Source organism: Podarcis melisellensis (genome assembly GCF_964234715.1).
Source record: "Podarcis melisellensis genome assembly, chromosome: 13".
In the NCBI taxonomy this organism is placed as follows: domain Eukaryota; kingdom Metazoa; phylum Chordata; class Lepidosauria; order Squamata; family Lacertidae; genus Podarcis; species Podarcis melisellensis.
Genome location: NC_138545.1, coordinates 13612262 through 13637092, shown reverse-complemented (window position 1 = coordinate 13637092; position 24831 = coordinate 13612262). Strand labels below are relative to the sequence as shown.

The 24831-nt window shown below is 46.2% G+C and overlaps 3 protein-coding genes across 3 annotated transcripts; all 3 read left to right on the top strand.

Moving 5' to 3' along the window:
* Positions 1-2291: 2291 nt before the first annotated feature.
* LOC309354601 (olfactory receptor 4Q3-like) lies at positions 2292-3215 on the top strand (the record flags this gene model as incomplete). The annotated part of the gene is made up of 1 exon (XM_081884833.1): positions 2292-3215. One exon carries the CDS (start codon positions 2292-2294, stop codon positions 3213-3215), a length of 924 nt encoding a protein of 307 aa, XP_081740959.1.
* Positions 3216-7501: 4286 nt separating this feature from the next.
* On the top strand, positions 7502-8446 carry LOC309354720 (olfactory receptor 4Q3-like; the record flags this gene model as incomplete). Its single annotated transcript, XM_081884983.1, has 1 exon — positions 7502-8446. The coding sequence occupies one exon, from the start codon at positions 7502-7504 to the stop codon at positions 8444-8446; it is 945 nt and encodes a 314-aa protein (XP_081741109.1).
* A 12397-nt stretch (positions 8447-20843) lies between these two features.
* Positions 20844-21833, top strand: LOC309354718 (olfactory receptor 4Q3-like; the record flags this gene model as incomplete). The annotated part of the gene is made up of 1 exon (XM_081884981.1): positions 20844-21833. The coding sequence occupies one exon, from the start codon at positions 20844-20846 to the stop codon at positions 21831-21833; it is 990 nt and encodes a 329-aa protein (XP_081741107.1).
* Between the last annotated feature and the right edge of the window lie 2998 nt (positions 21834-24831).

Here is a 24831-nt window from a genome sequence, read left to right as displayed (position 1 = left end):
ATACTAAATCAAACCATTGGTCTGTCTTTCTTAGTATTGTCCACTCTGACTCGCAGCTCCTCTCCAGGGTTTAAGACCAGGAGTCTTTCCCAGCCCTGTTTGGTTTTGCCAGGAATTGAACATGGGACCATCTGCATGAAAAGCTCTACAACTGAGCTATGGTTCTTCCCTCCAAAAGGACCTCTTTTCTCCTCACCTTTTCCTCCATGCTTAACACTTTTGCCCTGAATCCTTATTCCTCCCAGCAGTGCTATCTCAGGAGACAAACAACCCTGGAGAATATTCTAAGACAGATCGGTGCTGGTTAATGAAAAACAGTACATGGGAAATGGGAGGGAGACTTGAAGCCATGAAAGGTTTTCTTAAGTGGGCATCAGATGTTTGTGTATTGGGGCTGCAGGATCTTCTCAAGCTGCTGGAGATGGTGGAATCTTCATTTTGGGAGCGGGGCACTAGGCACTAGGGGGCACACCATTGATGTATGTCTTGACGTTAGTGAGAAGAAGGTATTGAGGGATAATGCTCACAGAAAATAAGATATTTGGAGCTGAGTGTGTTCAATGTCCCAGGGGTTGTTTGGGCAGTGTCACTGCATTCTTAGCTCTTGGCTGTGGTTGGGATGGCATATTGCTCTGAACCTGATAATGCTGACATGGGTTGTTAGGATGCGCTTGTAAAGAATATATTCTTCATGAAAAAGCTCCCAGGTTCTTTCTTTGGCATCTCAAGGTAAGGATGGGGGGGGGGAAGAATCCTATTTAAATTGCTGGTGAACCAATGCTTAGTGAACTAATGCCCTGACTTCGTATGGAACAGTTTCCTATGTTCCCATGTACATGAACCTGCCTCATTGAGCATCTGAATTACAACTTTCCCCAGCTTTCATTTTGACAAAATAACAATTGGCCAATTACGGAATATAAACAGTTTCTAATTTAATGTGCATTTACTGGTAGTAACTGACAATGAATTATTTATCCATCAGATAATCCAAGCTTCTATCCTATCCACACTGCTTGGGAGTAGGTCTTATTGAATATAATAGGATATATTTCTGTGTAGAGATGGAAAGGTTTGCAACAGTGCAAGACACTTGACTCAAATAATTACTTGCATCCAGTGCTATTTTTCTAGAAAAAGAGTTGCCGAAACTCACCATGAATGCCTCCCTTGTTCTCTTATCATGACAATGGCGCCCACCTGAGAGGTGCTAGAACTGAGTTTTAGTGAGCTCCCACTAGAAAAAGCCCTGCTTGCATCAGTCTCTTGAGGTGTGTAAATCTTGAGTCATATATTCACTCTTTAGCTGGTTCAGTAGCAAATGTATTTTGATGATAGCTTCAGGGATGAGTGAAACTTCATCTAGGGGCTGGTGGGCTGATATGGCTGATATGGGGGGGAGAGGGCGAAAAAAGATTAATTGAAGACTGAGTTTTAAATCTTCTGAGTTTTGAATCTTCCACTAATGTATAACTTGATGCTAGTGGATAGGGGAAATTAGCTATTATCATTCCCTGAACTTTAGGCTGAGTGTCATTCATTATATACTCAGATGACACCAGCCATGCACAAGAGGGATGGGAGAGCAGATGTAGGCATGAAATTGTAGAAGAAGAAAGAAGCTCCACAATGTGGTGGGAGGGATGCCCTAAACAACCCAAAGAGCATTGATGGTGTATAATGGTCATGTAAGGAAACAATGGCGAGAGGGAAATGGAATGGTTTAGCTAGAATTCTAAGTACCGGCACATGGCAACATTTTGATTCAGGTCTCCCTTGCAAAAGGAACTTCTCATTATGAAGTTATGCTAAAAAACAAAAACTGGAAATTGTGTTTGTAAGCATGAATGAAATTCTGTATATTTGTTTCCCCCCAAAGGACCACAGTGCATTGGGGATGATAATTCCACCTGCCTTTTTCTAATATTAGTTTCCTCATGGCTGGTTTGGCAGAAAAGACTTGACTGAATCTCCCTGATTTGCTTAGTGAAATAATATCCGTATAATCCAAGTAATATGTTGAGGGACTTTGAGGATGCCCTGTCTAATTGAGTTTGTATTCTAATACATTAAATAGATATGTTGTAATAATATGTCCCTGTGCAATGCAATAAAATGAATTAACTTTACTGAATATAATTATATGATGTTATTTTTTTATTGTAATACTTATAGATCACAATAGGAAGTTGTTCTGTTCTGTCTTTGAACAGTATGGAATAGATTGTCTAGAGCTGCCAATAGTAACTAACACCTTCTTGCCTCTCTCCCACCCAGGTCCAGCCATCTCCATGAATGCTTCCAGTGTCACTGAGTTTGTGCTCCTGGGTCTCTTCCATTCCCACTCCATCCAGCTCCTTCTCTTTGTCCTGGTCTTTGCCTGCTACACAGCAACCCTTGTGGGCAACCTCCTCATTGTGGTGACTGTACATGCAGAGCCCCGCCTCCTTCTGTCCCCCATGTACTTCTTCTTGTCTAATTTATCCATTCTTGATACTTCCTTGGCTTCTGTGGCTGTGCCTAAAATGCTGGCAGACCTGGTTAGCTATGGCCAGACCATTTCCTATGGAGGCTGCATGGCCCAAGTCTTCTTCCTTCACTTCTTTGGGGGTAGTGAGATGCTGCTTCTCACTCTCATGGCTTATGATCGTTATGTGGCCATCTGCCACCCACTGAGATATACAGCTACAATGAACCGCCAACGTTGCATGAGACTTCTCGCATCCTGCTGGATTGGAGGTCTTATCCATTCTGCCACCCAGCTCATCCTGGTCCTCCGACTCCCATTCTGTGGACCAAATGAACTGGACAATTTCTACTGTGATGTTCCGCAGGTGGTCAAATTGGCTTGTGTCAATACCTATGTCACTGAGATACTAATGGCAGCCAACAGTGGCCTCCTCTCCCTGGTTTGCTTCCTTATCTTGCTAATCTCCTATGGTGTCATCCTGGTCAGCCTACAAGGCCGCTTCAAGGAGAGTAGAGGGAAGGCTCTGTCGACCTGCAGTTCTCACTTGACTGTAGTCAGCCTCTTTTTTGTGCCCTGCCTCTTTGTCTATCTTGTACCCTTCTCCAACACCAGTGTGGACAAAATGGCCTCCACATTCTACACCGTAGTCACCCCTGCACTCAACCCTATTATATATACTCTCAGGAATCAGGACATGAAGAAGGCTATGGGCCAGTTGAAAAACCAGTGCATTTTCTCCCATTGATCCTTGATGGGAGAAAGCTGAACTCTCTCCCCAAAACTTGTATCTGTTAATAACTCCCAGACCTCTCCTGCTTTCTTGATGGGTGTGTGGTTGGTTGATAAGCTTTTCATAAAGCTCCAAGGGCCTTCTGGCAGTTCCCTTACTGCGAGAAGTGAGGTTACAGGGAACCAGGCAGAGGGTCTTCCTGGTAGTGGCAGGAATATTTGTGCTGTAAGCCACCCAGAGTGGCTGGGGAAACCAAGCCAGAAGGGTGGGGTATGAAATATAAAATAATAATAATAATAATAATAATAATAATAATAATAATAATAATAATTAACCTGTGGCTTTCCAGATGTTGTTGGACATGTGTCCAACCAGTGTAGCCCATGGTTACTGTGATTGGAATTGTAGTCCAACAATATTCAGAGGACCACTGCCTAGCCATTCTTACCTTATTGTTTGAACGCAATGGTATTTGAACTGTTGATATGACAAAAATGTTGTGCATATTTATGGTTTAAAAACATTATAAATGACATTATTTTATTTGTTTAATAAAGTTGTTTGTCTTCTTTGAAAAATTATATTGGTAAAGTTGTATTTTTCATTATATAACATTCAAAAGTAGAATTCAGTTTGCATTAGAGCACCAGGCTCACTGATGAACTAGGAACAGTGTAACTGCAATGGTCTGGAGCAAACAGACCTGAAATGTATTGTTGCACAATGTCCCAATCTCTGAGTGGGACCCTGGGTAACCCTTGCTCTGGTGATGCTCTGAGATCCACATATTTCTGCAACTAGGCAACAATGCATTGTTGTATTAGGCTAAGAATCATTGGTTCAATTGCCTTGGAGCTATCTTATTCCAACAAGACGCAGGAGCATCTTTGGTCTTTCCCAGAATTGATGAGTCTTGTTTTACAACAATGAGAAATTGAGCCTTTACAGTTATCAGCCCAGTCCTGTGGGACATCCTGCCAATAGAGATTCAGTCTTCTGCGCCAACTTTTTGATATTCCAGATAGCATAGCACCACTGTAAGTTTGTTGTTGCATAGTTATATTCATTGCATTAGGCAGTCTCTTTGGATTTTGGCCACCTTCCTAAATTTTCTGTGAAATACATGAGACAAAAGGGACTTGAGATTTTTGGCTCCTAGTGCTTCCTCTATGATTGATTCAGCAATAAACTCTTTTGGCAAAAGTCTCCGAAAGGGACCAGGGATCTGCCCCTTGCCCCCCAGAGTATAATCACAAGCTCCTGAAATATTATAGATGTGTTTCTACTCCCACTATAGAGAGAAACTGCAGGATACTTTGTTCCATATTTAGAGAGACTGCTGGGTGTCCAGTACTGGAAGCAGAAAAAGGCAACGAATGGTTACATCTAGTTCTCCAAATTACAGTCTGGAGGTTTTTCCAGTAGCCCTGGGTGAGGAATACTCTGAGCTGCTACAATGAACAGGCTTTGCTGATCTCTAGAATAGAGGGAAAGAAAAATAGGGTTTAAAATGAAATGGTAGGTTCAAACAAAGCTGAGAAACCCATTATGCTGTCCTTGAGCTTTTGAAGGCATCTGCCTGCCTATTGCTGTAAGAAGATTGGATGGTATATTGACCTTTGGTCTTATGCTTGTGTTTGGCAAAGGTTGGGAATCTAGATTCCTGAATTCTGTTTTGATAGTCCATACTTAACGCTTGTGTAAGGTAATTCATTCCTTGCCCTCAAGCCCTTATGTTGGCGATGTTATAAAGAAATCATAGAAAACTAGTAATATTTTTTTCCTTTTTTCCTCCTATTTCCCTTTAGCGTTAACGTTTTTCTTCTGAAACATTTTTCACCTTTGCAGTGCAATCTCTGGAGACCAATAACACAGGAGGGCACCCTAAAGCAGATCAGTGCTGACTGAGAACAAGGTATGTGAGAAAAGGAGTAGAATATTGAATGAAAGAAAGATACCATTGAGGTGGCACCAGAGGTTGGTGTATTGGGGTTCCAATATCTTCTCCAGCTGCTGGATATGAGGTGAAGGCTTCATTGTGGGAGCACTAGATCACTGAAGTACTGGATACGTTAACTTAGTGAGAAGACATATCTGCTTATTCCAAAATAGAGATTTGGATCTGAGTGTGCTCAGTAACCCAGACAGGCAGCATTGCTCTGGCGATGTGCTTGCATGCCTAAGTAACCGTACTTTTCTGTCTATAAGATGCCCCCATGGATGAGATGCCCCCTATTTTGAGAAAATCCACCCTCGGCACTATCCATGTATAAGACACCCCCTAATTTTTGACATTATTTTTTAGGGGGAAAGCCTAAAATACATGGAAAAATATGGTATATGTGTGGCTGTAAGAACATATTCCAATGAAGTTCGAACTCTGAAATAGCTTATTTGTTGCATTCAGAGAGGGTAAGAAGGGAGCGTCCTGGTCTCTGACCGTAATAAACTGATTGATTGGTTATTTGAGCTTCCATCAGCTTCACCAGAAGGTGAGAGGGAAAGACAGCAAGGAACATTGCATGGTACCAATGCACAGTAGTTCTGCTGATGCATCCTGGCAGTTCTGCTGGTTTGTTTGCACCACACTGACCCGCCAGGCCCCTCTCCCACTCTCCTCTTCCTCCCAGTAAGGTACAGTGATTCTAATGATGGAAAGTCAGGTAAGCGTTATCACCTTTTCCCATAAATTGCTACTGCTTGCATTGTTAGTTACACTAAAATGGGTTGATACTAGGCAGGGGTTGAAACTCAGGTGTAGAGTGCACATGTTGTATGTGAAAGTTTTCAGTTTCTATTCAAGATATTACTTGGAAACACTCCTGTATGAAAACACCTATATGAAAACCAGTCAGTGCTGGCGATATTGCAAATGGACTGACATGGCATGAAGCAATTGCCTGTGTGCATGAATCTACTGTATTAGTATCTGAATGAGGACTCCCCTCAACTTTTAAATTGGCAAAATAGTCACTGGCCACCAAACAGTTGCAGAATATAAATAGACAGGTTTTTGTGTAATGTGTGTCAATACTGACAGTCTTCTTTTTCTTCTTCTTTGGTGATCACTGGTAGCCAAGTAAGATTGTCTTCCATGAACACAGTTTTAAAAGTGAGTCTGAAAGTGACTGTGGAAGCCAAGTCTGGATCCACACGTCCTTCCACAGTGGGGACATAGGTTTCCAGGCAGGAGTTGATCATGGTGAGGGTTTGCCAAGCGTGCCTTCCTCCTAGCACGTTTCTCCCTTTCATCTTGAGTTTGAGTATAGACTGCAGGTTTTTAAGCCTACAATCTGATCCAAATTTCCTGGGAATACTGGACTCAATGGGACTTCTAAGTAGAAATGGATAGGAATACACACAGCAAGATACTTTGGTCAAATAATTTATTGCATTAATCACTTGGTTCTCGTATTTGCTCTTTGTCTGATGGCCAAGAGTAGCTCCTTGAGCAGCAAACAGGTTTTGATGATAGCTTCAGGGTCAAGTGAAGCACAGAAGACTAGGAGGCTGATAGTCCAAGCCATGATTGCATTTTTTTTCAGGGTAAGATATAATTTGTGAGATCTCAGAATCTCAGGATCAAAGCCAAAATGCTTTGTCAGTGTTAAGCAGTGTTTGGTTTGCATGGAAGCTGGCAATGTTAACATGGCTCTGAAACTCAGTTCTGGTACTCTTTTGATTGCATTCACTAGAGATGTTGAGCAAAATTAATAAAATAGTTTGAACAGAAGAAAGACTTAAACACCCATTTCTCTAAACTTATGCCTGAAAACACACTGAATATGAACTAAGACATGATTAGGTTTGTCAGGGGAAGAGAGGGGTGGCTGAAAGCATGGTGAAGGTGTTACTTGCTTTAGGGTGAGAAGGGAAGATTATCAGAACACAGAAAGGGGTTGGGTCCATGTGATTTATTTCCTTTCCTTTAAAAAAAATTCTTTATTGCTGGTGTGGCAGGAAAGACTACAGTGAATCTTCCTGACAATATGTTCCATAAAGTCATGCATTGTGGAACTTTGAGGATCCACTGCTTAGTTGTGTTAGTATTCTGCGTTCTATGCTAATAATTTAAACTAAGATATTGCAATAAAAACATGGTTTATCACTGTGTAATGTGATAAAATATATTAAGTCTACTGAATATCATTACCTGAGGTTAATCTTTCTTGTCATACTTATACGTAAATCCCAACAATAGGGTATTCTGTGATGTCTTTGAACAGTGAGGAAAAGATGGACAAAAGCTACTGACTCTTAACATGTCTTTGTCTCTTCTCTCTTCAGATCCAGCCACCTCTATGAATACTTCCAGTGTCACTGAGTTTGTCTTCCTAGGTCTCTCCCGCTCCCACTCCATCCAACTCCTTCTCTTTGTCCTGGTCTCAGTCTCCTACACAGCAATCCTACTGGGCAATCTCCTCATTGTGGTGACTGTGCATGCAGATTCCCATCTCCTCCAGACCCCCATGTACTTCTTCCTGGCTAACTTATCCATCATTGATACTTCTGTGGGCTCTGTGGTTATCCCCAAGATGTTGGCAGGCCGAGCAAATTATGGCCAGACAATCTCATTCGGTGGTTGTATGGCCCAGGTCTTCTTCCTTCACTTCTTTGGGGGTACTGAGATGCTCCTCCTCACCGTTATGGCCTATGATCGCTATGTGGCCATCTGCCACCCACTGACATACACAACCAGAATGAATCGCCCACGTTGCAGGAGGCTCCTGGCATCCTGTTGGGTTGGAGGCCTCATCCACACCGGAACACAGCTGGTCCTGGTTCTTCGACTGCCATTCTGTGGACCAAATAAACTGGACAATTTCTTTTGTGATGTCCCACAGGTGGTCAGATTGGCTTGTGCTGATACTTACAGCACTGAGATACTCATGGCAGCCAACAGTGGCCTGCTCTCCTTGGTTTGCTTCCTTATCTTGCTAATCTCCTATGGTGTCATCCTGGTCAGCCTTCAAGGCCACTTCAAGGAGAGTGGAGGGAAGGCTTTGTCCACCTGCAGCTCCCACTTGACCGTGGTCAGCCTCTTTTTTGTGCCCTGCCTCTTTGTGTACCTTGTACCCTTCTCCAGTTCTGGTGTGGACAAAATGGCTTCCATATTCTACACCGTAGTCACCCCTGCACTCAACCCTATGATATATACTCTAAGGAATAGGGAAATGAAGGAGGCTATGGTTCGGTTGAAAAATCACTGCATCTTCTTCCGTTCTTGTGTCCATGGACAAAAATGAGTTCTCCCCCAAAATATTATACCTACTACAGTTGCACATTCATCTCCTGATATATGAATGGCTTTGTTACTGAAGCAAATGGAAAACTTGCTCTCTGTATAATTAGAGGTCTTTGGCTGTGCATATTCTATGGCTAGTGTTCCAAGAGCTGCTGTGCAAAGCCCACATATGCACAGATAGAAAGAAATGTTCTCCTAGAATCCATGTGGTTGTAATGGTTAGATCTGAATTTTGAAGTGAATGCAAATGTTGCTTCCTTCCACAATTTTATCTTGCCTACCACAAAGTATAGGCAACGCTTAAACCACTGATGGTTAATTTGTTGCTCTGCATATGTTGTTGGATGCTAACTACCACCAACCGTGGCCAGCATGAACAATGGTCAGGACTGAAAGGAGTTGTAGACCAACAAGATTTGGAGGGCTAGAGGTTAGCCACCCCTGCCTAAATGTTTAGATAAAATTAACATTGAACTGTTGGTTCAATAGGTTGACAATATTTAAGTAACTATTTTATTTTATTTTTAAAGCAATGGCTTTCTTCGAATGAGACAAAATCACATGGACCAGTCTGCTGTATTGTCAGAAATGAACACATCTCAAAATCTCAGTCACCTCTCTGGCACAGATATAGAGAAATGTGTTGTCTGTCAGTCAATATCTCTGCTTTGCAGGATCTCCCATTTGGATATTACTTGGAATTCAGGGAGACTGTGTTTGTGCTATCATAAAGTGATACAAGTCATGAGTTCATCAGGCCTTTTGAGACTTTACATCAGGTTATCCACCCACCCACTGGGTGCAAGGGTGGAGAGAGGGGGAGCTTCCTTTCTGCATCATTGTGACCAATCAGGGTTACACTGCTGTTTACACTAGCAGTGGGGAAACGTTTTCAACCCAAGGGCCACACCCACTTTTTGGGAGCTGCGCACTTGCACTCCACGGCAAGACTTTCCTCCATATCCTGCTGAGGACATGCATTTCTTAGCAACAGATCATTGGCGCTGAATATGTGGATGGAGATGGGGCTATGGGTATCCATTGGTATGCTATCTCACATTGATAATGACACAATGTGATTGGATTACAGATTTGGGGACACCTGCATCACTGAATACTCATCCAATTATTATTAATAACTTTGTTAACTTCCATGAATGCCTCTTGACATCTGGGTCCCCAAATCTGCATATTACCCCAACTAGTCAATGCTGGGATTGAGATAAGGGACCATTGGCTAACTTGCCATGGAGAGGCCATCTTCCAACATTCACCTCACTTCCCACAGTTTCACGCCCTTCTTCTTGTTGTTGTTTAGTCATTTAGTCGTGTCCGACTCTTCATGACCCCATGGACCAGAGCACGCCAGGCACTCCTGTCTTCCACTGCCTCCTGCAGTTTGGTTTGTAGCTTCGAGAACACTGTCCAACAATCTCATCCTCTGTCATCCCCTTCTCCTTATGCCCTTGTACAAAGGGCAATGATTGTAAATGAGGGGCATGCCTGGTAGAGAAATCTGGTCACAAAATAGGCCCCCTAAACATTAAAAAGATTTCCATTTACAACTTGGATGGGTATACCTTAGTGCACTCCTTGGGATGGGATTGGAGTTGGACTCATAATTCTAAAACAGACCCCAAGACACCCAGTGTAACAGAAAAGCACTGATATTCTTCCTATAATTCCAAGTAAAATACAGTTGTAAGTTTTGTGGGCAAGGGGAAGCAGGTTAGGCTATATGATGCCCGAGTGCCTTCTAATTCCTGGATCTAATCCCTGGATCCAGTGTTAAAATCTAATGAAGGATCTTCTTATTGAATTAGCCAGGCAAGGGCCCCAAGTATGGGTCATTAGTATAATAAAAGAAGCTGCTCCATGCTAGAGGGCAACTGGGTGGGTCCCCCTCCCTCACCTGACTGCTAATGAGAAAGAAGATGCCAGAGTGCTGTGAGACAGTTGGTTTAGAAGCAGGCAGCAACTGGAGAGACAGAGCCATAGAATTGTAGGGTTTGAAAGGACTACAAAGGTAATCTAGTCCAACCCCCTGCAAAGCAGGAATCTTTTGCTCAACATGGGGCTTCAACCCACAACCCTGGTGTCAGGGTTTCTGGGAGAGAGGAGGAGATGACAGAGGAGACGGAGAGCGAGTGGGAGGAGGGGCAGAAGGATGAGGAAGAAGATGACGGAATTCTGAGGGAATCCACGAGTCTGAGCAGCGAGTCAGCGGATTCTCAAAAGGGGGTTACCTTAATCAAGCAAAGGGGAGGAGAAGGGAGAAGCGGAGAGGAGCCCAGTGGAAGACAGAGGAAGCAAGAGACGTCTCAGCCGGAACGGAGAAAAGGGGGTGGAGTCGTCAGCCTCTCGGAGGGAGCAGGATTAGGAGAGAACAGAGAGAGGGGGTTGGAGCTGGGTGTTCAGCCGGAAAGGGTGGAGAGCAGAGCAGGGGGTGGTGTAGCGGTCGAAAGAAAGGTCAGCAGCAACGTACGCGCGCCAAGTTCAAACGTAGAGGCGCGCGGAAGTGGAGAGAGCTCAGGGGAGGAGCCCGGCCCCAAAGCCAGAAAGAGGGGGGAAGAGGCGGCAGAGGATTCAGCCTCAGGCGAGTCACGGAGAGAGGCAACCCAGGGGGGCAGGAAGACCCTGCGGAAAAGAAAGGAGAGGAAGAGGTGGTCTAGAGCCAGGCTATTAAGTTGGTGCGGAAGAGGGGAGGAGTCAGAGGGGACTTCAGCGGTCTAACGTGGCAGACGTACGGCCACAATGCTGAACTGTATGAGAAGCAGAAATCTTCAATAAACTTTTCCTGTAAATAAGCTGCAACGGAGTGAGGTCTCTTGTGAGCTGGGACCAGACCTGGGTGGCCGTGACAGTAAGTCCCCTCTCCCAAAGCAAAATTTTTTTTTGCGAAGCTCACGAACGGGAGCAGCCATGAGCGCTGAGGAGCAGCTGGTTGCATTGCGGAATCAGGTTACCGCTCTCACATCGGCAGTCATTGCTTCGCAGAAGAAGAATGACGACTTGGAGAAGACGTGCCAGGATTTGCAGGCAAGGTGGGAGCGCGCGGACAAGGCGGGGGCCCCAGGATCCAGAGCGGAGGGCATTGCGCTTGGACGGAGGGGGGGTGCCCTAGTTCCGCATTTTAATGGCAACTTGCAAGACTATCCCAATTTCAGAGCGGACGTTGTATATGCACTGCACTTACTCCGTCACGATTTTAAAGATGAGGAGGAGAGAGTGGGGTTCATTGTTTCGCACCTGCATGGGGAGGCCAGGGCTTGGCTACGCAATTTGTGGCGCGAAGATGGACCGGCCCGTCGCGATTCAACTGCGTTCATCAAAGCGATGGATTCTTGTTTTCAATCCTCTGTGGATGTGGACATTGCGCGCCGTCAAATGCACGGGCTGAGGCAGGGGAAAGCGACTGTGCGCCAATACCACTCTAAATTTTTTGCATTGCTCACCGCCTTAGATTGGCCAAAGGACAGTAAACCGGTCAGAGATCTTTTTTGGGAGGGATTGAGCCCCCCCATCAAGGATGAGATCGCTAGGGGGGACAGACCCCAGACCCTAGAAGACGTGGTGCAACGGGCTTTAGCTCTTGGAATTCGACATGAGGGGCGTCCGTGGCATGAGGAGGACGGGCCCCAAGCGCGTGCGCAAGCAAGGACTCTCCCTTTTGTGCACAGGGACTTCAGCCGTGCGCACCCCTCGCCAATGGGGAAGGACAGAGAGGAGCCAATGGAGATTGGTGGTGCTAGGGCTCAGAAGCCATCCCACAGCCCTGTCCCTGGTGCAGCCAAAGCGAAGCCTCCTAGAGGAACCAGGAAGTGTTACATCTGTGACAGTGCGCACCATATGGCGAAAGAGTGCCCCCAGAGGCTCCAGAAGCACACTGCAGCGCTGGCAACTGTAACAGCAGAGGTGCAACCAGGGGAGCAGCTTCAGGGAAACGACAGTGCCTGGCTGGAAGCAGAGCTACTGGGGCTCAGCCAGGCGGATCTGTAGACAAGCCCCCAGCATCACTGCAGAGCGTGGACCCTTTGCCTCCCAAACCGGCAGTTCTGCTCACAGCAACACTCCAGTTGCCTGATGGGAGACTCCTCGAGGTTCCAATAACGATCGATTCGGGAAGCAACGCCGACTTCATGGGACTGCAGTTCGTTAAGCAGCACAACATGGCGCTCCTGCCTGCAACGACGCCTCTGAACGTGGTCACGGTGGACGGCAGGAAGTTGCTGGGGGGGCAAGTGGTGCAGCAAACCCCTCCCATGATGATGCAGATTGGCAACCATCGAGAGCTTATTAGTTTCAATGTCACCCACTTATCGGACACACCCATCGTGTTAGGCATGAGTTGGCTGGAGAGGCACAGTCCCGCGGTTGCGTGGTACCAGAGGCAGATCAACTTTTGTTCATCGTATTGTGCTCAGCATTGCTTTCAGACCGATCAGGGAGGAGAAGCTGAGCAGCCATTGCATCTGGGTATGGTGCAAACAGTGCCTCACAAGTACCAGGAATTCTTGGAGGTTTTCTGTGAGAAGGAAGCTGACAAGTTGCCGCCTCATAGACCTTACGACTGCGCGATTGATTTAGTGCCAGGGGCGCAATTGCCTGCTGCCAAGCTGTACTCCATGTCGGAGGACGAAATGCAAGAGCTTCGGGAGTTCATAGACCATAACCTCAAGCGCGGTTTCATCCAGGAATCTAAAGCAGCGGGTGGCAGCCCTGTTTTCTTTGTGAAGAAGAAGGACACGCCCCAAAAAAGGCTTATAGTGGATTACAGGTTCATCAACAGCTTGACTAAGCCCAAAGCTTTCCCCATGCCCAAGATTGACGACCTTTTAGCGACCGTCAGGAGGGGCAAGATTTTCACCAAGCTGGACCTACGTGGAGCTTACAATCTCATCCGCATCCGGAAAGGAGATGAGTGGAAGACCGCCATGTTCACCCCTCTGGGCACATACGAATACAGAGTCATGCCTTTCGGCCTCCAAAATGGCAGCCACGTTTTTCAAGCATTTATGCACCACGTGCTAGCAGGTCTCCTCTACAAGAAGTGTGTCTGCTTTCTCGACGATATCCTGATTTTCTCGGAATCGCCGGAGGATCACGATAAGGACGTGAGGGAGGTCCTGCAGAGGCTGAAGGAACACAGGCTGTACGCCAAGTTGGAAAAGTGCCAGTTTGATGTCAGAGAGGTTGATTTCCTTGGCTACAAGTTGTCCGACGAGGGACTGGCCATGGACAGGGCTAAGGTTCAAGCGCTGTTGGACTGGAAAAGCCCTCGAAATCGGAAAGAGGTCCAGAGGTTCATCGGCTTTGCCAATTTTTACCGCAAGTTTATTAAAGGTTTTGCGAACGCGACGGCGGCGATCACTGACACCCTCAGTTCCAAGAAGAAGAAGTTCGTCTGGACCGAACAAGCGGAGCGGTCCTTCCGGACGCTTAAGGGTCTTTTCGCCTCCGAAGAGCAGCTGCTCCACGTGAATCCCGGCAGACCCATGCGGGTAGAGACCGATGCGTCAGATAGAGCGGTTGGGGCCGTTCTTTTGCAAGAGGATTCACAAGGCAACTGGCGACCGGGTGCGTTCTACTCCCGGAAGCTCAGCAAGACGGAGCGCAATTATACCATATGGGACAGGGAGTTGTTGGCCATTCATGCAGCTTTCAAAGCGTGGCGACACTTCTTAATAGGAGCCAAGCACACGGTGCAGGTCCGCACGGATCACAAGAACTTAGAGTATTGGCGGACGGCTAAGTTGCAGACCCAGCGACACATGCGCTGGGCGGAGTTCTTTGCGGACTTCGACTTCAAAATAGAATACATCCCAGGAGACTCCAATGTTATTGCAGACGCGCTGTCCCGAAAGCCGCAATACTTGGAGGAAGCAGCTCCAATCGCAGCAAAGCACATTTTCGCACCGCAGGCGTGGACGTGCGCTACCATCGCAGTCGACCTGGACGCGGTGCGACGCGCGTTGCAAAGGGATCAGTTTGCACAGTCTAAGATGGAGGAGCTACGCGGAGGGTCGCGACACAACGATGAGTTTCAATTACAAGATGGACTTTTGACTCGTAAGGGTGCCCTTTACGTGCCCACCGACGATCTTCGAGCCAAGGTTCTGCAACAATTGCATGACGCCCCTAGTGCAGGCCATTTCGGCAAAGAAAAGACGATGGAGTTGGTGGCTAGAGACTTTTGGTGGCCCCAGATGAGAGGAGAGGTGGCGGACTACGTCGCCAGGTGTGATATCTGCCAGAGGTCCAAACCAGTGCACCAGAAGCAGGCGGGATTGCTAGAACCGCTGGAGACACCGCAGCAACCATGGGAGAGGGTAGCGTTGGACTTTGTTACAGACCTGCCCAGCTCCAGAGGTAAGACGGCGGTGTTAGTGGTGGTGGACTTGTTCACCAAGATGGCGCACTTCATCCCTTGTGCCAAGGTGGCGACGGCAGAACAGACCGCAAAGCTCTTCATCGATCACGTCTTCAGAGTGCATGGACTTCCGCAGTCCGTCTTGTCCGACAGGGGGCGCCAGTTTGTTTCCACTTTCTGGCGAAAGCTTCTGGGCATCTTGCACGTCAAAATCAACCTGACATCGGCGAGGCATCCACAAACCAACGGTCAAGCGGAGAGGGTCAACGCGATCATGCAGCAGTACCTGCGGTGCTACGCCAACCAGCGACCTGCGGCGTGGGTGGACTATCTGCCGATGGCTGAATTCGCCTACAACAACACGAAACACGCTTCCACCGGGGTGACGCCTTTCTTCGCGAACAATGGCCGTCATCCCAGAACCTTCCCGAGATTTGCGGCACCAGGAGGGGGGGGGCCTCAAGATGCCGACCAGTTTGCAGCGGAGTTGCAAGAGGTGCACGAGGAGCTGCGGAGACATTTGGAGCTGGCAAAACAGGCGTATAAGGTGCAGGCCGATAAGCACAGGAGGGCGGGAGAGGACATCCAGGTTGGGGACTGGGTGTGGTTAGCAGCCCACGCGATGCCGGCCAGGTCATTGGCCAAGAAGAAGTTAGGACACAGGCAGCTAGGGCCATATCAAGTTGAGGCTAAGATCAATCCGGTGGCTTTTCGTCTAGCCCTTCCGGAAGGTTCCAGGGTGCACCCGGTCTTTCATAGGTCGGTGCTCACTCCCTACAAAACCCCACACAGGTTTCAAGAGTCAGGAGCACCCCCAGAGCCACGTAGGAGGGCGCCTGAGAGGGGGGAATCGCCAAGACCAGAACCTCTTAACGAGGTCACAGAGATACTGGACTCGAGATGGGGGGAGGAGGGAGTTGAATATTTTCTCGCCAGGGAGGGCACACCAGCCGCTGCTAATAGTTGGGTGCCAGGCTACGAGTTAGACGAACCCCTTTTGAAAGAAGAGTTCCATGCACTTTTCCCACATAGACCCATGCCAGCTGGGTACTTTGATGACTGGCTTTTCACACCCACATTGTCAGATAGCACGTTCAGGGGTTTCTCTTCCCCCGAGGAAAGAACACCAGAATCAAGCCCGCCCAGGGGATCGTGCTCGGGGGTGGACACGGAAACCCCTTATTGGTGGGAGGAGCAGCCAGAGGAGGAATGGCGTAAGAGGTGGCTGATAGGTCCTTGGCGGGCAGCACCGGAGGAAGTAGCGATGGAAGCAGAGACTGAGAAGCATTTGGGGGAAGAACCCGACTTCGAATACACTTACACAGAACTGCCAGCAGAGAACATTGACGTAGACGACCTGTATCCTGAGCCTACCCCCGAAGAGCCGCAGTTTCCACAACCGGTCCCCGGCGAGCGGGAGGGGGGAAGGGGGGGCTTCGAGGGGGGGATGGATGTCAGGGTTTCTGGGAGAGAGGAGGAGATGACAGAGGAGACGGAGAGCGAGTGGGAGGAGGGGCAGAAGGATGAGGAAGAAGATGACGGAATTCTGAGGGAATCCACGAGTCTGAGCAGCGAGTCAGAGGATTCTCAAAAGGGGGTTACCTTAATCAAGCAAAGGGGAGGAGAAGGGAGAAGCGGAGAGGAGCCCAGTGGAAGACAGAGGAAGCAAGAGACGTCTCAGCCGGAACGGAGAAAAGGGGGTGGAGTCGTCAGCCTCTCGGAGGGAGCAGGATTAGGAGAGAACAGAGAGAGGGGGTTGGAGCTGGGTGTTCAGCCGGAAAGGGTGGAGAGCAGAGCAGGGGGTGGTGTAGCGGTCGAAAGAAAGGTCAGCAGCAACGTACGCGCGCCAAGTTCAAACGTAGAGGCGCGCGGAAGTGGAGAGAGCTCAGGGGAGGAGCCCGGCCCCAAAGCCAGAAAGAGGGGGGAAGAGGCGGCAGAGGATTCAGCCTCAGGCGAGTCACGGAGAGAGGCAACCCAGGGGGGCAGGAAGACCCTGCGGAAAAGAAAGGAGAGGAAGAGGTGGTCTAGAGCCAGGCTATTAAGTTGGTGCGGAAGAGGGGAGGAGTCAGAGGGGACTTCAGCGGTCTAACGTGGCAGACGTACGGCCACAATGCTGAACTGTATGAGAAGCAGAAATCTTCAATAAACTTTTCCTGTAAATAAGCTGCAACGGAGTGAGGTCTCTTGTGAGCTGGGACCAGACCTGGGTGGCCGTGACACCTGGGTTTAAGTCTCATGCTCTACTGACTGAGGGCCTTCTCGGTGGTGGTGCCCACCATGTGGAATGCCCTCCAATTAGATGTCAAGGAAATAAATAGCTATCTGACTTTTAGAAGACATCTGAAGGCACCCCTGTTTTAATGTTCACTGTTTGATGTTTTATTCTGTTTAATATTCTGTTGGGAGCCACCAGGAGTGGGCAGGTTATTATTATTATTATTATTATTATTATTATTATTATTATTATGAGCTACTATGCTTGATTTCTTCTTGAATCCAAGGTTGTGATGAGGGGAGAAGCAAGACCTTTGAGGTGGCGAGCACCTCCATTGTAGGCTCAGGTTGTATATGTGTGTAAATAAATCATATATAACACAAAGTCTGTGGTCTCTGCTGTTCCTCATTCCAAGGAAACTGATCCCTGGATAGACACCTGGAACCCCTGGTATCTTGGAGATTGGGGTGGCGTGCAACAGTGAATTGGCTGTGACTTTGTGGTTGTACCACTGTTACAATCATATTAACTGGACTTTCTGGATTTTGAGCACAGATGTACATTTTCTTTCTCATGCAGGAGACAAAAGGGACGAGAGTTCTGGCTCCTGTCCCAGCATCTATGAATCAACAATTATCTCTTTTGGCAAAAGTATCTGAATCGGGATCTGGGATTTGCCTTTCCCCCCAGGATGCAATCATGGGTTGCTGAAATATCTTAGATATATTCTTGGCTCACCATTGAGAGAAGGAGAAGGACTCATTCCCTTGCCAGACCCTGCTGGATCTTCTGGAATTGGAAGCAGAGCAAAGTAATGTATTTATGGCTACTGATGTTTTTCCAAAGAACCTCTAACCTTGGATGAGAAATAGACTGAGCCAATAGCATGGACAGGCACTGCTGATCTCTCACCCTGAGCTCTTGAAAGAGAATAGGGTTTCCTGAAGTGATGGTAGGTGTGGAGAAAGATGAGAAACCCATGATGTTGTGCTTGAGAGATTTTGAGCCTATTGGTGGGCCAGATGCACATTGGGTCTAAGCATAAGTGGTCTTATGTTTGTGCTTAAGAGTGAAAGGAAAGACTGGGCATCAGGATTTGTGAGTTCTATCTAGACCTTTCCTGCTGTTGTGAGTTCTTCAATGCTTGCTCTTAAGCCCTGGTGGTGCTCTTCTTACACAGAGATCTGAGAAGACTTTCCAAATTTCTTTATCACTTTTCCATCTCTTTCCTTTTGTGCTTAACACTTTCCCCCTGAATCTTTCTTTATCCTTGCAGTGCCATCTTGGGAGAACAGCGACCCCGGGGGATATATTAAGACAGATCAATGCTGGTTGAAAATAAGGTATGTGAAAAACGGAGCAGAGACTTGAATCCACAAATGGTAAGTAGGCATCAGAGATAGGTGTCATGGAAATCCAGGTTTTTCTCAAGTTGCTGAACATGAGGTGGGCTCATTATTGCAGATACACTAAGTCATTGATATATGTCTTGCTTCTAATGAGAAGAAGATATTGAGTGAAGGCAGTGTAGATGCTAAAAAGGGGGTGAAATCATTTGGATCTGAGTATATTCCATGTCCCAAGCATGCTTAATTGCTTTGACAGTATCATTGCATCTCTGGTTCTAGTTGTTGCGGGAGCCTATTCCTCTGAATCTGATAATATGGGGAAGTGTTCCTAGTTGCATTGTTAGTTATGCTGAAATGGATTTATAGTTGGGAGGGGCTGTAACTTAATGGTACATAGGAATCTGTCTTTTACCAAATCAGTCTCTTGTTCCATCCAGCTCAGTATTGTCTACATGGACAGGCTGTGTCTCCGCAGGGTTTCAGACCAGGTTTTATTGCTAGCCCTACTTCGAGATGCCAGGGATTAAATATGGAGTTTCTGCATACAAAACAGATCCTCTAACACTGTGCTATGGTCCATGCTTTAAACATTCTTTGGATAAGAAAAGGCTTAAGGTTCTGTCCCCCAGCATCTCAAAGTGGGGCTGGGGGAAATAAATCCTACCTGGAGCCTGGGAGTCTTTCCTTGGAGGTTTTAAAGAAGAGGTTGGATGGTCATCTTCCATGCATGCTTTAGCTAAGATTCCTGCATTGCAGGGGGCTAGGCAAGATGACCCTTGGGATCCATTCCAACACTACAGTGCTGTGATTCTATGCTTTAATCAGGCATTGCAGAAAAGAAAGATCCAAGGTTCTTTCCTCTGCATCTCAAGGTGGGGACAGGAAAAAAGAATCATACCTGCAGCACTGGAGAGTCACTGCCTGTCAGTATTGATTGTGCTGGCCTGGATGGACCAATGGTCTGGATTGGTATGTAGTAGTTTCTATACTGCTAAGTATGCTTGTCATCTGAATGAGTACTACCCAATGTTCTGAAGATGTGTGCATGCACACGAAAGCTTATACCAAGAACAAACTTAGTAGATCTCTAAGGTGCTACTGGACCATTTTTTAAATTTTTATATATATTTCGACTGTGTCAGACCAACACAGCTACCTACCTGAATCTACCCAATGAGACTTAGTTTTGCATAGAGATGGCAAAGATTGCCCAGGACCTCCATACACACTGCCCAGGCTTGTGCCCAGAGAGGTCACATCAGTGCTGCTAATGCAGACTTCACCCCCAGAGGCACACTCCATTCTTTCTGGAGACAGTCAGATGCTAAGCACTGTTAAGACATTCATGCATTGTCTACACCTTTGCTTTTTAAATTTAAAGCACATTGTGGCAAATACAAACCGATCTGCTTGTAGACTATAGAAGAGTCAGCCTATGGAAGAACTGAATCATACAGATATCTGCACCTTTCTTTCTCTCCAAAATATCTGCAATGCACTGAGGAATGCATCTGTTTCTTGGGGTGGGGAGGGGTAATAGTTTCCTTATTACTAGTTTGGCATAAAAGATTTGAATGAATATTTCTGACTGAATCTTTAATTCAATTCGTATCTTGTGAAAGTTTGACAATCCACTGGATAGTTAAGTTGGTACTCTGGGTTCTTTTCTAACGAATCACTGAAAGATTAAACAAAGATAATTATTTAAACAAAAAGTACAGTGTGATAACATGTCCTGCTAATAATATTGCTTGGATATATTAAATATATGATCTCTTATGAAGATTAAGAGATCTCCTTTTTTAAAAAAAGCATTTTTTTTTAATTAACAAGAGGAAAACTAGGACACATCAAGAACGGAGTGTGGGAAACCAATTTTTTTTTTGAAAAATTGTATTCATCTTGTCTTTGTGGCTGAGTTGGTAAAATTTGGAAGATCAATAAAAATGATTTGGCAAAAAAATGCATCAATACAATTTGTGTTGTTTTTTAATTACAGGGAGATCCCTCCTCCACAGTTCACAAATATTTTATTATCGGTGAGAAAAGAGAATTATGAATAATGAATGGATATTATAAAGATGTACATATGCATATATGTAACTCTCTGTCTCTCTCTCTCTATCACTTGATGGGTATTTTTTTTAAAAAAAACACACACAATTAAAGTCCTCAGGATCTTACATTCCTAATATTTTATATTTAGAATGATTTAGAACTACATCAAACAACAGAAAAATATTAAAACAATTGACAATAATTATAATTGTATGCTTCTAAATTATAAAGTCAATATCATATTAAGTTTAAAAGATGATATAACTTAACTGAATCTTATCTAAGGTTGCAATTACTAGTGTAGTAGTAGTAGTAGTAGTAGTAGTAGCTGACATATGAAAATATCACAATAGTTGATTTTTCTGTATTGTCTTTGAATAGTAGAATAGGTTGATGAAAATTGTTCATGGTAACACCCATTGTATCTCTCCCCTATTCAGGTCCATCCATCTCCATGAACATCTCCTGTGTCACTGAGTTTGTCTTCCTGGGTCTCTCCAATTCCCGTTCCATCCAGATATTTCTCTTTGTCCTGCTTTTCGCCTGTTACACTGTAATCCTATTGGGCAACCTCCTCATTGTGGTTACTGTACATGCAGAGCACCGCCTCCTCCAGTCCCCCATGTACTTCTTCCTGGCTTGCTTATCCATTCTTGATATTTCTGTGGGTTCTGTGGTTGTCCCCAAGATGGTAGCAGATCTGGCCAGCTCTGGCCAGACGATCTCATTTGGTGGCTGTATGACACAGATCTTCTTCCTTCACTTCTCTGGGGGCAGTGAGATGTTCCTCCTCACCCTCATGGCCTATGATCGCTATGTGGCCATCTGCCACCCACTGACATACACTACCAGAATGAACCGCCCACGTTGCACTAGGCTCCTCTTATTCTGTTTGGCTGGAGGCATCATCCACTCTGCCACCCAGTTTATCCTGGTTGTCCAACTCCCATTCTGTGGACCAAATGAACTTGACAATTTTTACTGTGATGTCCCACAGGTGGTGAGACTGGCGTGTGCCAATACCTACATCACTGAAATACTCATGGCAGCTAATAGTGGCCTCCTCTCCCTGGTTTGCTTCCTTATTTTACTACTCTCATATGGTGTCATTCTGGCCACCCTTCGAGGCCACTTCAAGGAGAGTGGATGGAAGGCTCTGTCTACCTGTAGCTCTCACTTGACAGTAGTCAGCCTCATTTTTGTGCCATGCCTCTTTGTATACCTTGTACCCTTCTCCAGCTCCAGTGTGGACAAAATGGCTTCCTTATTCTTCACCATTGTCACCCCTGCACTTAATCCTATCATATATACACTGAGAAACAGAGAAATGAAGGAGGCTATGGGGCGGTGGAAAAAACCACTGCATTTTCTTCCATTCTTGTGTAAAAATAGGTAGTGTACAAGTAGTTCTTCCCAGGAATGTTTTATCAACTGTGATAGTGCTTCAGACTTTTCCTGCTTTCTGAATATCCATGTGACTAGAGTCTACTAATAGTTTTCCATAGCCATGTTATGGGGTGAAATTTTAAAAGATGCCATCCTAGAATTTCCTATTTGAAAGAGAAAGTAGAAGGAGGGGAGAAAGCATTCTTGAATCAAGTGGAAGAGAGCGCACATGTCATAGCAGTTTGAATATTGTATAAGGACCTATGAAGTCTGTCTCCCTTCCATGTCCTCAAAGGGGAGCCCTGTATTGTAAGGCAAACCAGTTTTGAATCAGCAGGGACTTTCAAAAGAATTTTGTGGAGAATAGAGTGGGGACCATTGAGGTAATTGAAGTTTAAAAGTGTGTGGCTGTGTGTGTGTGTGTCAGCATTTTCTCAGGCATGTACAAAACACTGGATGCGTGTGTTATGCAGTAGATTGTCTATTGCGTGGACAGGCGGAGTCCCCAGATCCCGTGCGGTCCCCCCCGTCATGTGGAATAACGACTCAAGACAACATGCTATGGGATTAAATTGGCCACAACTTTATTAAATTTCAAATGTGGGTAGACCTTGGCTCAGGCACTGGGCGTTCTCCCTCCCTAGTCCCCAGCTGGGGACCTAGGGAGCACCAGGGTTATCCAGTGTGTATGTGGGGGGGGATGGGACAGCTCTGGAGAACATATGTTCAAGCAGAGATAGCCGCCCCGTTATGCCGCCGCCGCAGGGGAGAGCAATGACGACCTTTTGGCGTACGGTCAAAGCCTCCCTTCAGAAAATTCTTTAACGGGGAACCCTGGTATCGCCGCCACAAAGAGGAAGATGGACTAAAGGATTCCGCCCAAGGCCTGATACCGCCAAAGTTGTGACGTTTTGCTATGGGAAAGGCGAAACCTGCCCATGCAGGGAAATTCCTTTCCGGCCCTTTAACAGCGACCTTAACGTAGCAGCACCTGCATACCTGTGAAGAAAAGTTAACCTGCAAAACCTGTGAGGAAAAGTTAACCTGCAAAATAAGACATTAACTGAGGGTGGGTAGGGTGGGAGAAGCTCTGGAGCCAAGTGAGGATTCCCAGGTAAGATCCTCCCTCTATTGTGTGGGCAGGTAATCCCTCCCCTACCTGGCCTGGTCTCCTTGGCAACGCTTCCCCCAGGTGGGATTGGACAACTGACTGAGGTATGCTGTTGGAGCCGCTCCAGATCTAGGGGCTGCGCGCGTCCACGCAAAGGACACCCCCCGTTTTAAGTGGGGAGCGGTCATTTCCAGGGTCGCCTGCCATCTTTGCTTCAAAGAACAATTCTTAAAACACTCATTGCTTATTAAGAAGAAAATGTACAATGTATTTCTTAGCAGAACTTCAGACTGAGCAGGCGTGCCAACTTGAATAAAATATTGATCAATCACAAGATGTGGTGCATGCACACCATTTGAATGGCAATGCCCATCAACCTTTTTGTGGGAGGGGCAGCCCCTTCTAATATTTTACTGAGAGGGCAAGGGAGTTGGCTCCTATGTTTTTGAAAAATTATTTTAACAAGTAGAATCCGCAACAAAACAATAGTATTGAATGCTGATGATTAGGTACACAATTTCATTTATCTCCCTCCCCCCCCCTTCAAGTTTCCATCCATTGCCATGAATGACACCCAGAGCCTCAGCATCAGAATTAGAGGGAATGATAGTAGCCCAAGATCCCTATCTATTGGGGTAAAAGCAGACAGTTTAGTCAAATCAGAGCCTTGGAAAGGGTCAAGCACAAGGGAAGCATGTATGGGAAAGCTATAAATTGTCTTTGTAACCTATGCCCTGGGTCCACAATCTGCAAATAATTCCTTGGGACTATTTTATGCTTTCTGCAGACTACAATAAATCTTATCTCTTTCCACAATGCTTGTAAGTGTTTATTTGGCTAAAAGAACCAGCGTATCTCCAGACATCCTTTGCAGGGTAACATTTTTATAAAAGCCGCATTTCCAGATTTGGGGTATGTAAAAAATGAATCACTTCATCTCCTCTAATGTTTTGTGAGCAGCTAGCCTGAAATGTGTGAAGAGCTGCACTTCTGGAATTACCACTGAGGGACGCGGGTGGCGCTGTGGGTTGCGTGGCGATACCCGCCCCCTCCCACAAATGGAGTAAATAAAGACACCGGACACCAGAATTTAGGTTAATTGGGTGAAAATGGCCACAACTTTATTGATTACAGGTAAGAGCGGTATTGGCTTTTAGGCATTGGCCCTAACAGACTATCCGGTCTAAACAGGAAGGGTTAAGCACCAACAGGGGGAGCCCCCGAGATGCACATCCGTAGGTGCTCCCCAAGGAGTTACCGCTCGGGGCGCGCTTTAGGCCCTAGCCTCCGTAGGTTTCGGACGAGGCGACGCCCCCCGGAGTCCTTTAACGAACTACCCATCAAGATGGAATCATGGGACGAGTTATTAGGGACTGCGCTGCAGAACTAGCTGGTGTATTTACGGACATTTTTAACCTATCCCTGTTGCAGGGTTCTGTCCCTACCTGCCTGAAGACATCGATTATAGTGCCAGTCCCCAAGCAGTCAGTGGTGGTATCTCTCAATGACTATAGACCAATAGCCCTAACATCTGTCGTTATGAAATGTTTTGAGAGATTGGTGCTAGATCATATTAAGGCTGGTCTTCCATCCACTCTAGACCCGTTCCAGTTTGCATACAGAAGAAACAGATCTACTGATGATGCTATTTCCATCGCTGTCCATACTGTACTGAGTCATCTAGAACGACAGGGAACCTACGCAAGGCTGTTGTTTGTGGACTACAGTTCTGCCTTCAATACAATTCTGCCAGACAGGTTATTCCTTAAAATGACCAATTTGGGTATACATCAGAAGATCTGTCTGTGGGTAAGGAATTTACTGACTGATAGGCCGCAAACAGTGAGAATGGGACCTTACTATTCTTCTACTCTAGTATTAAGCACAGGAGCCCCTC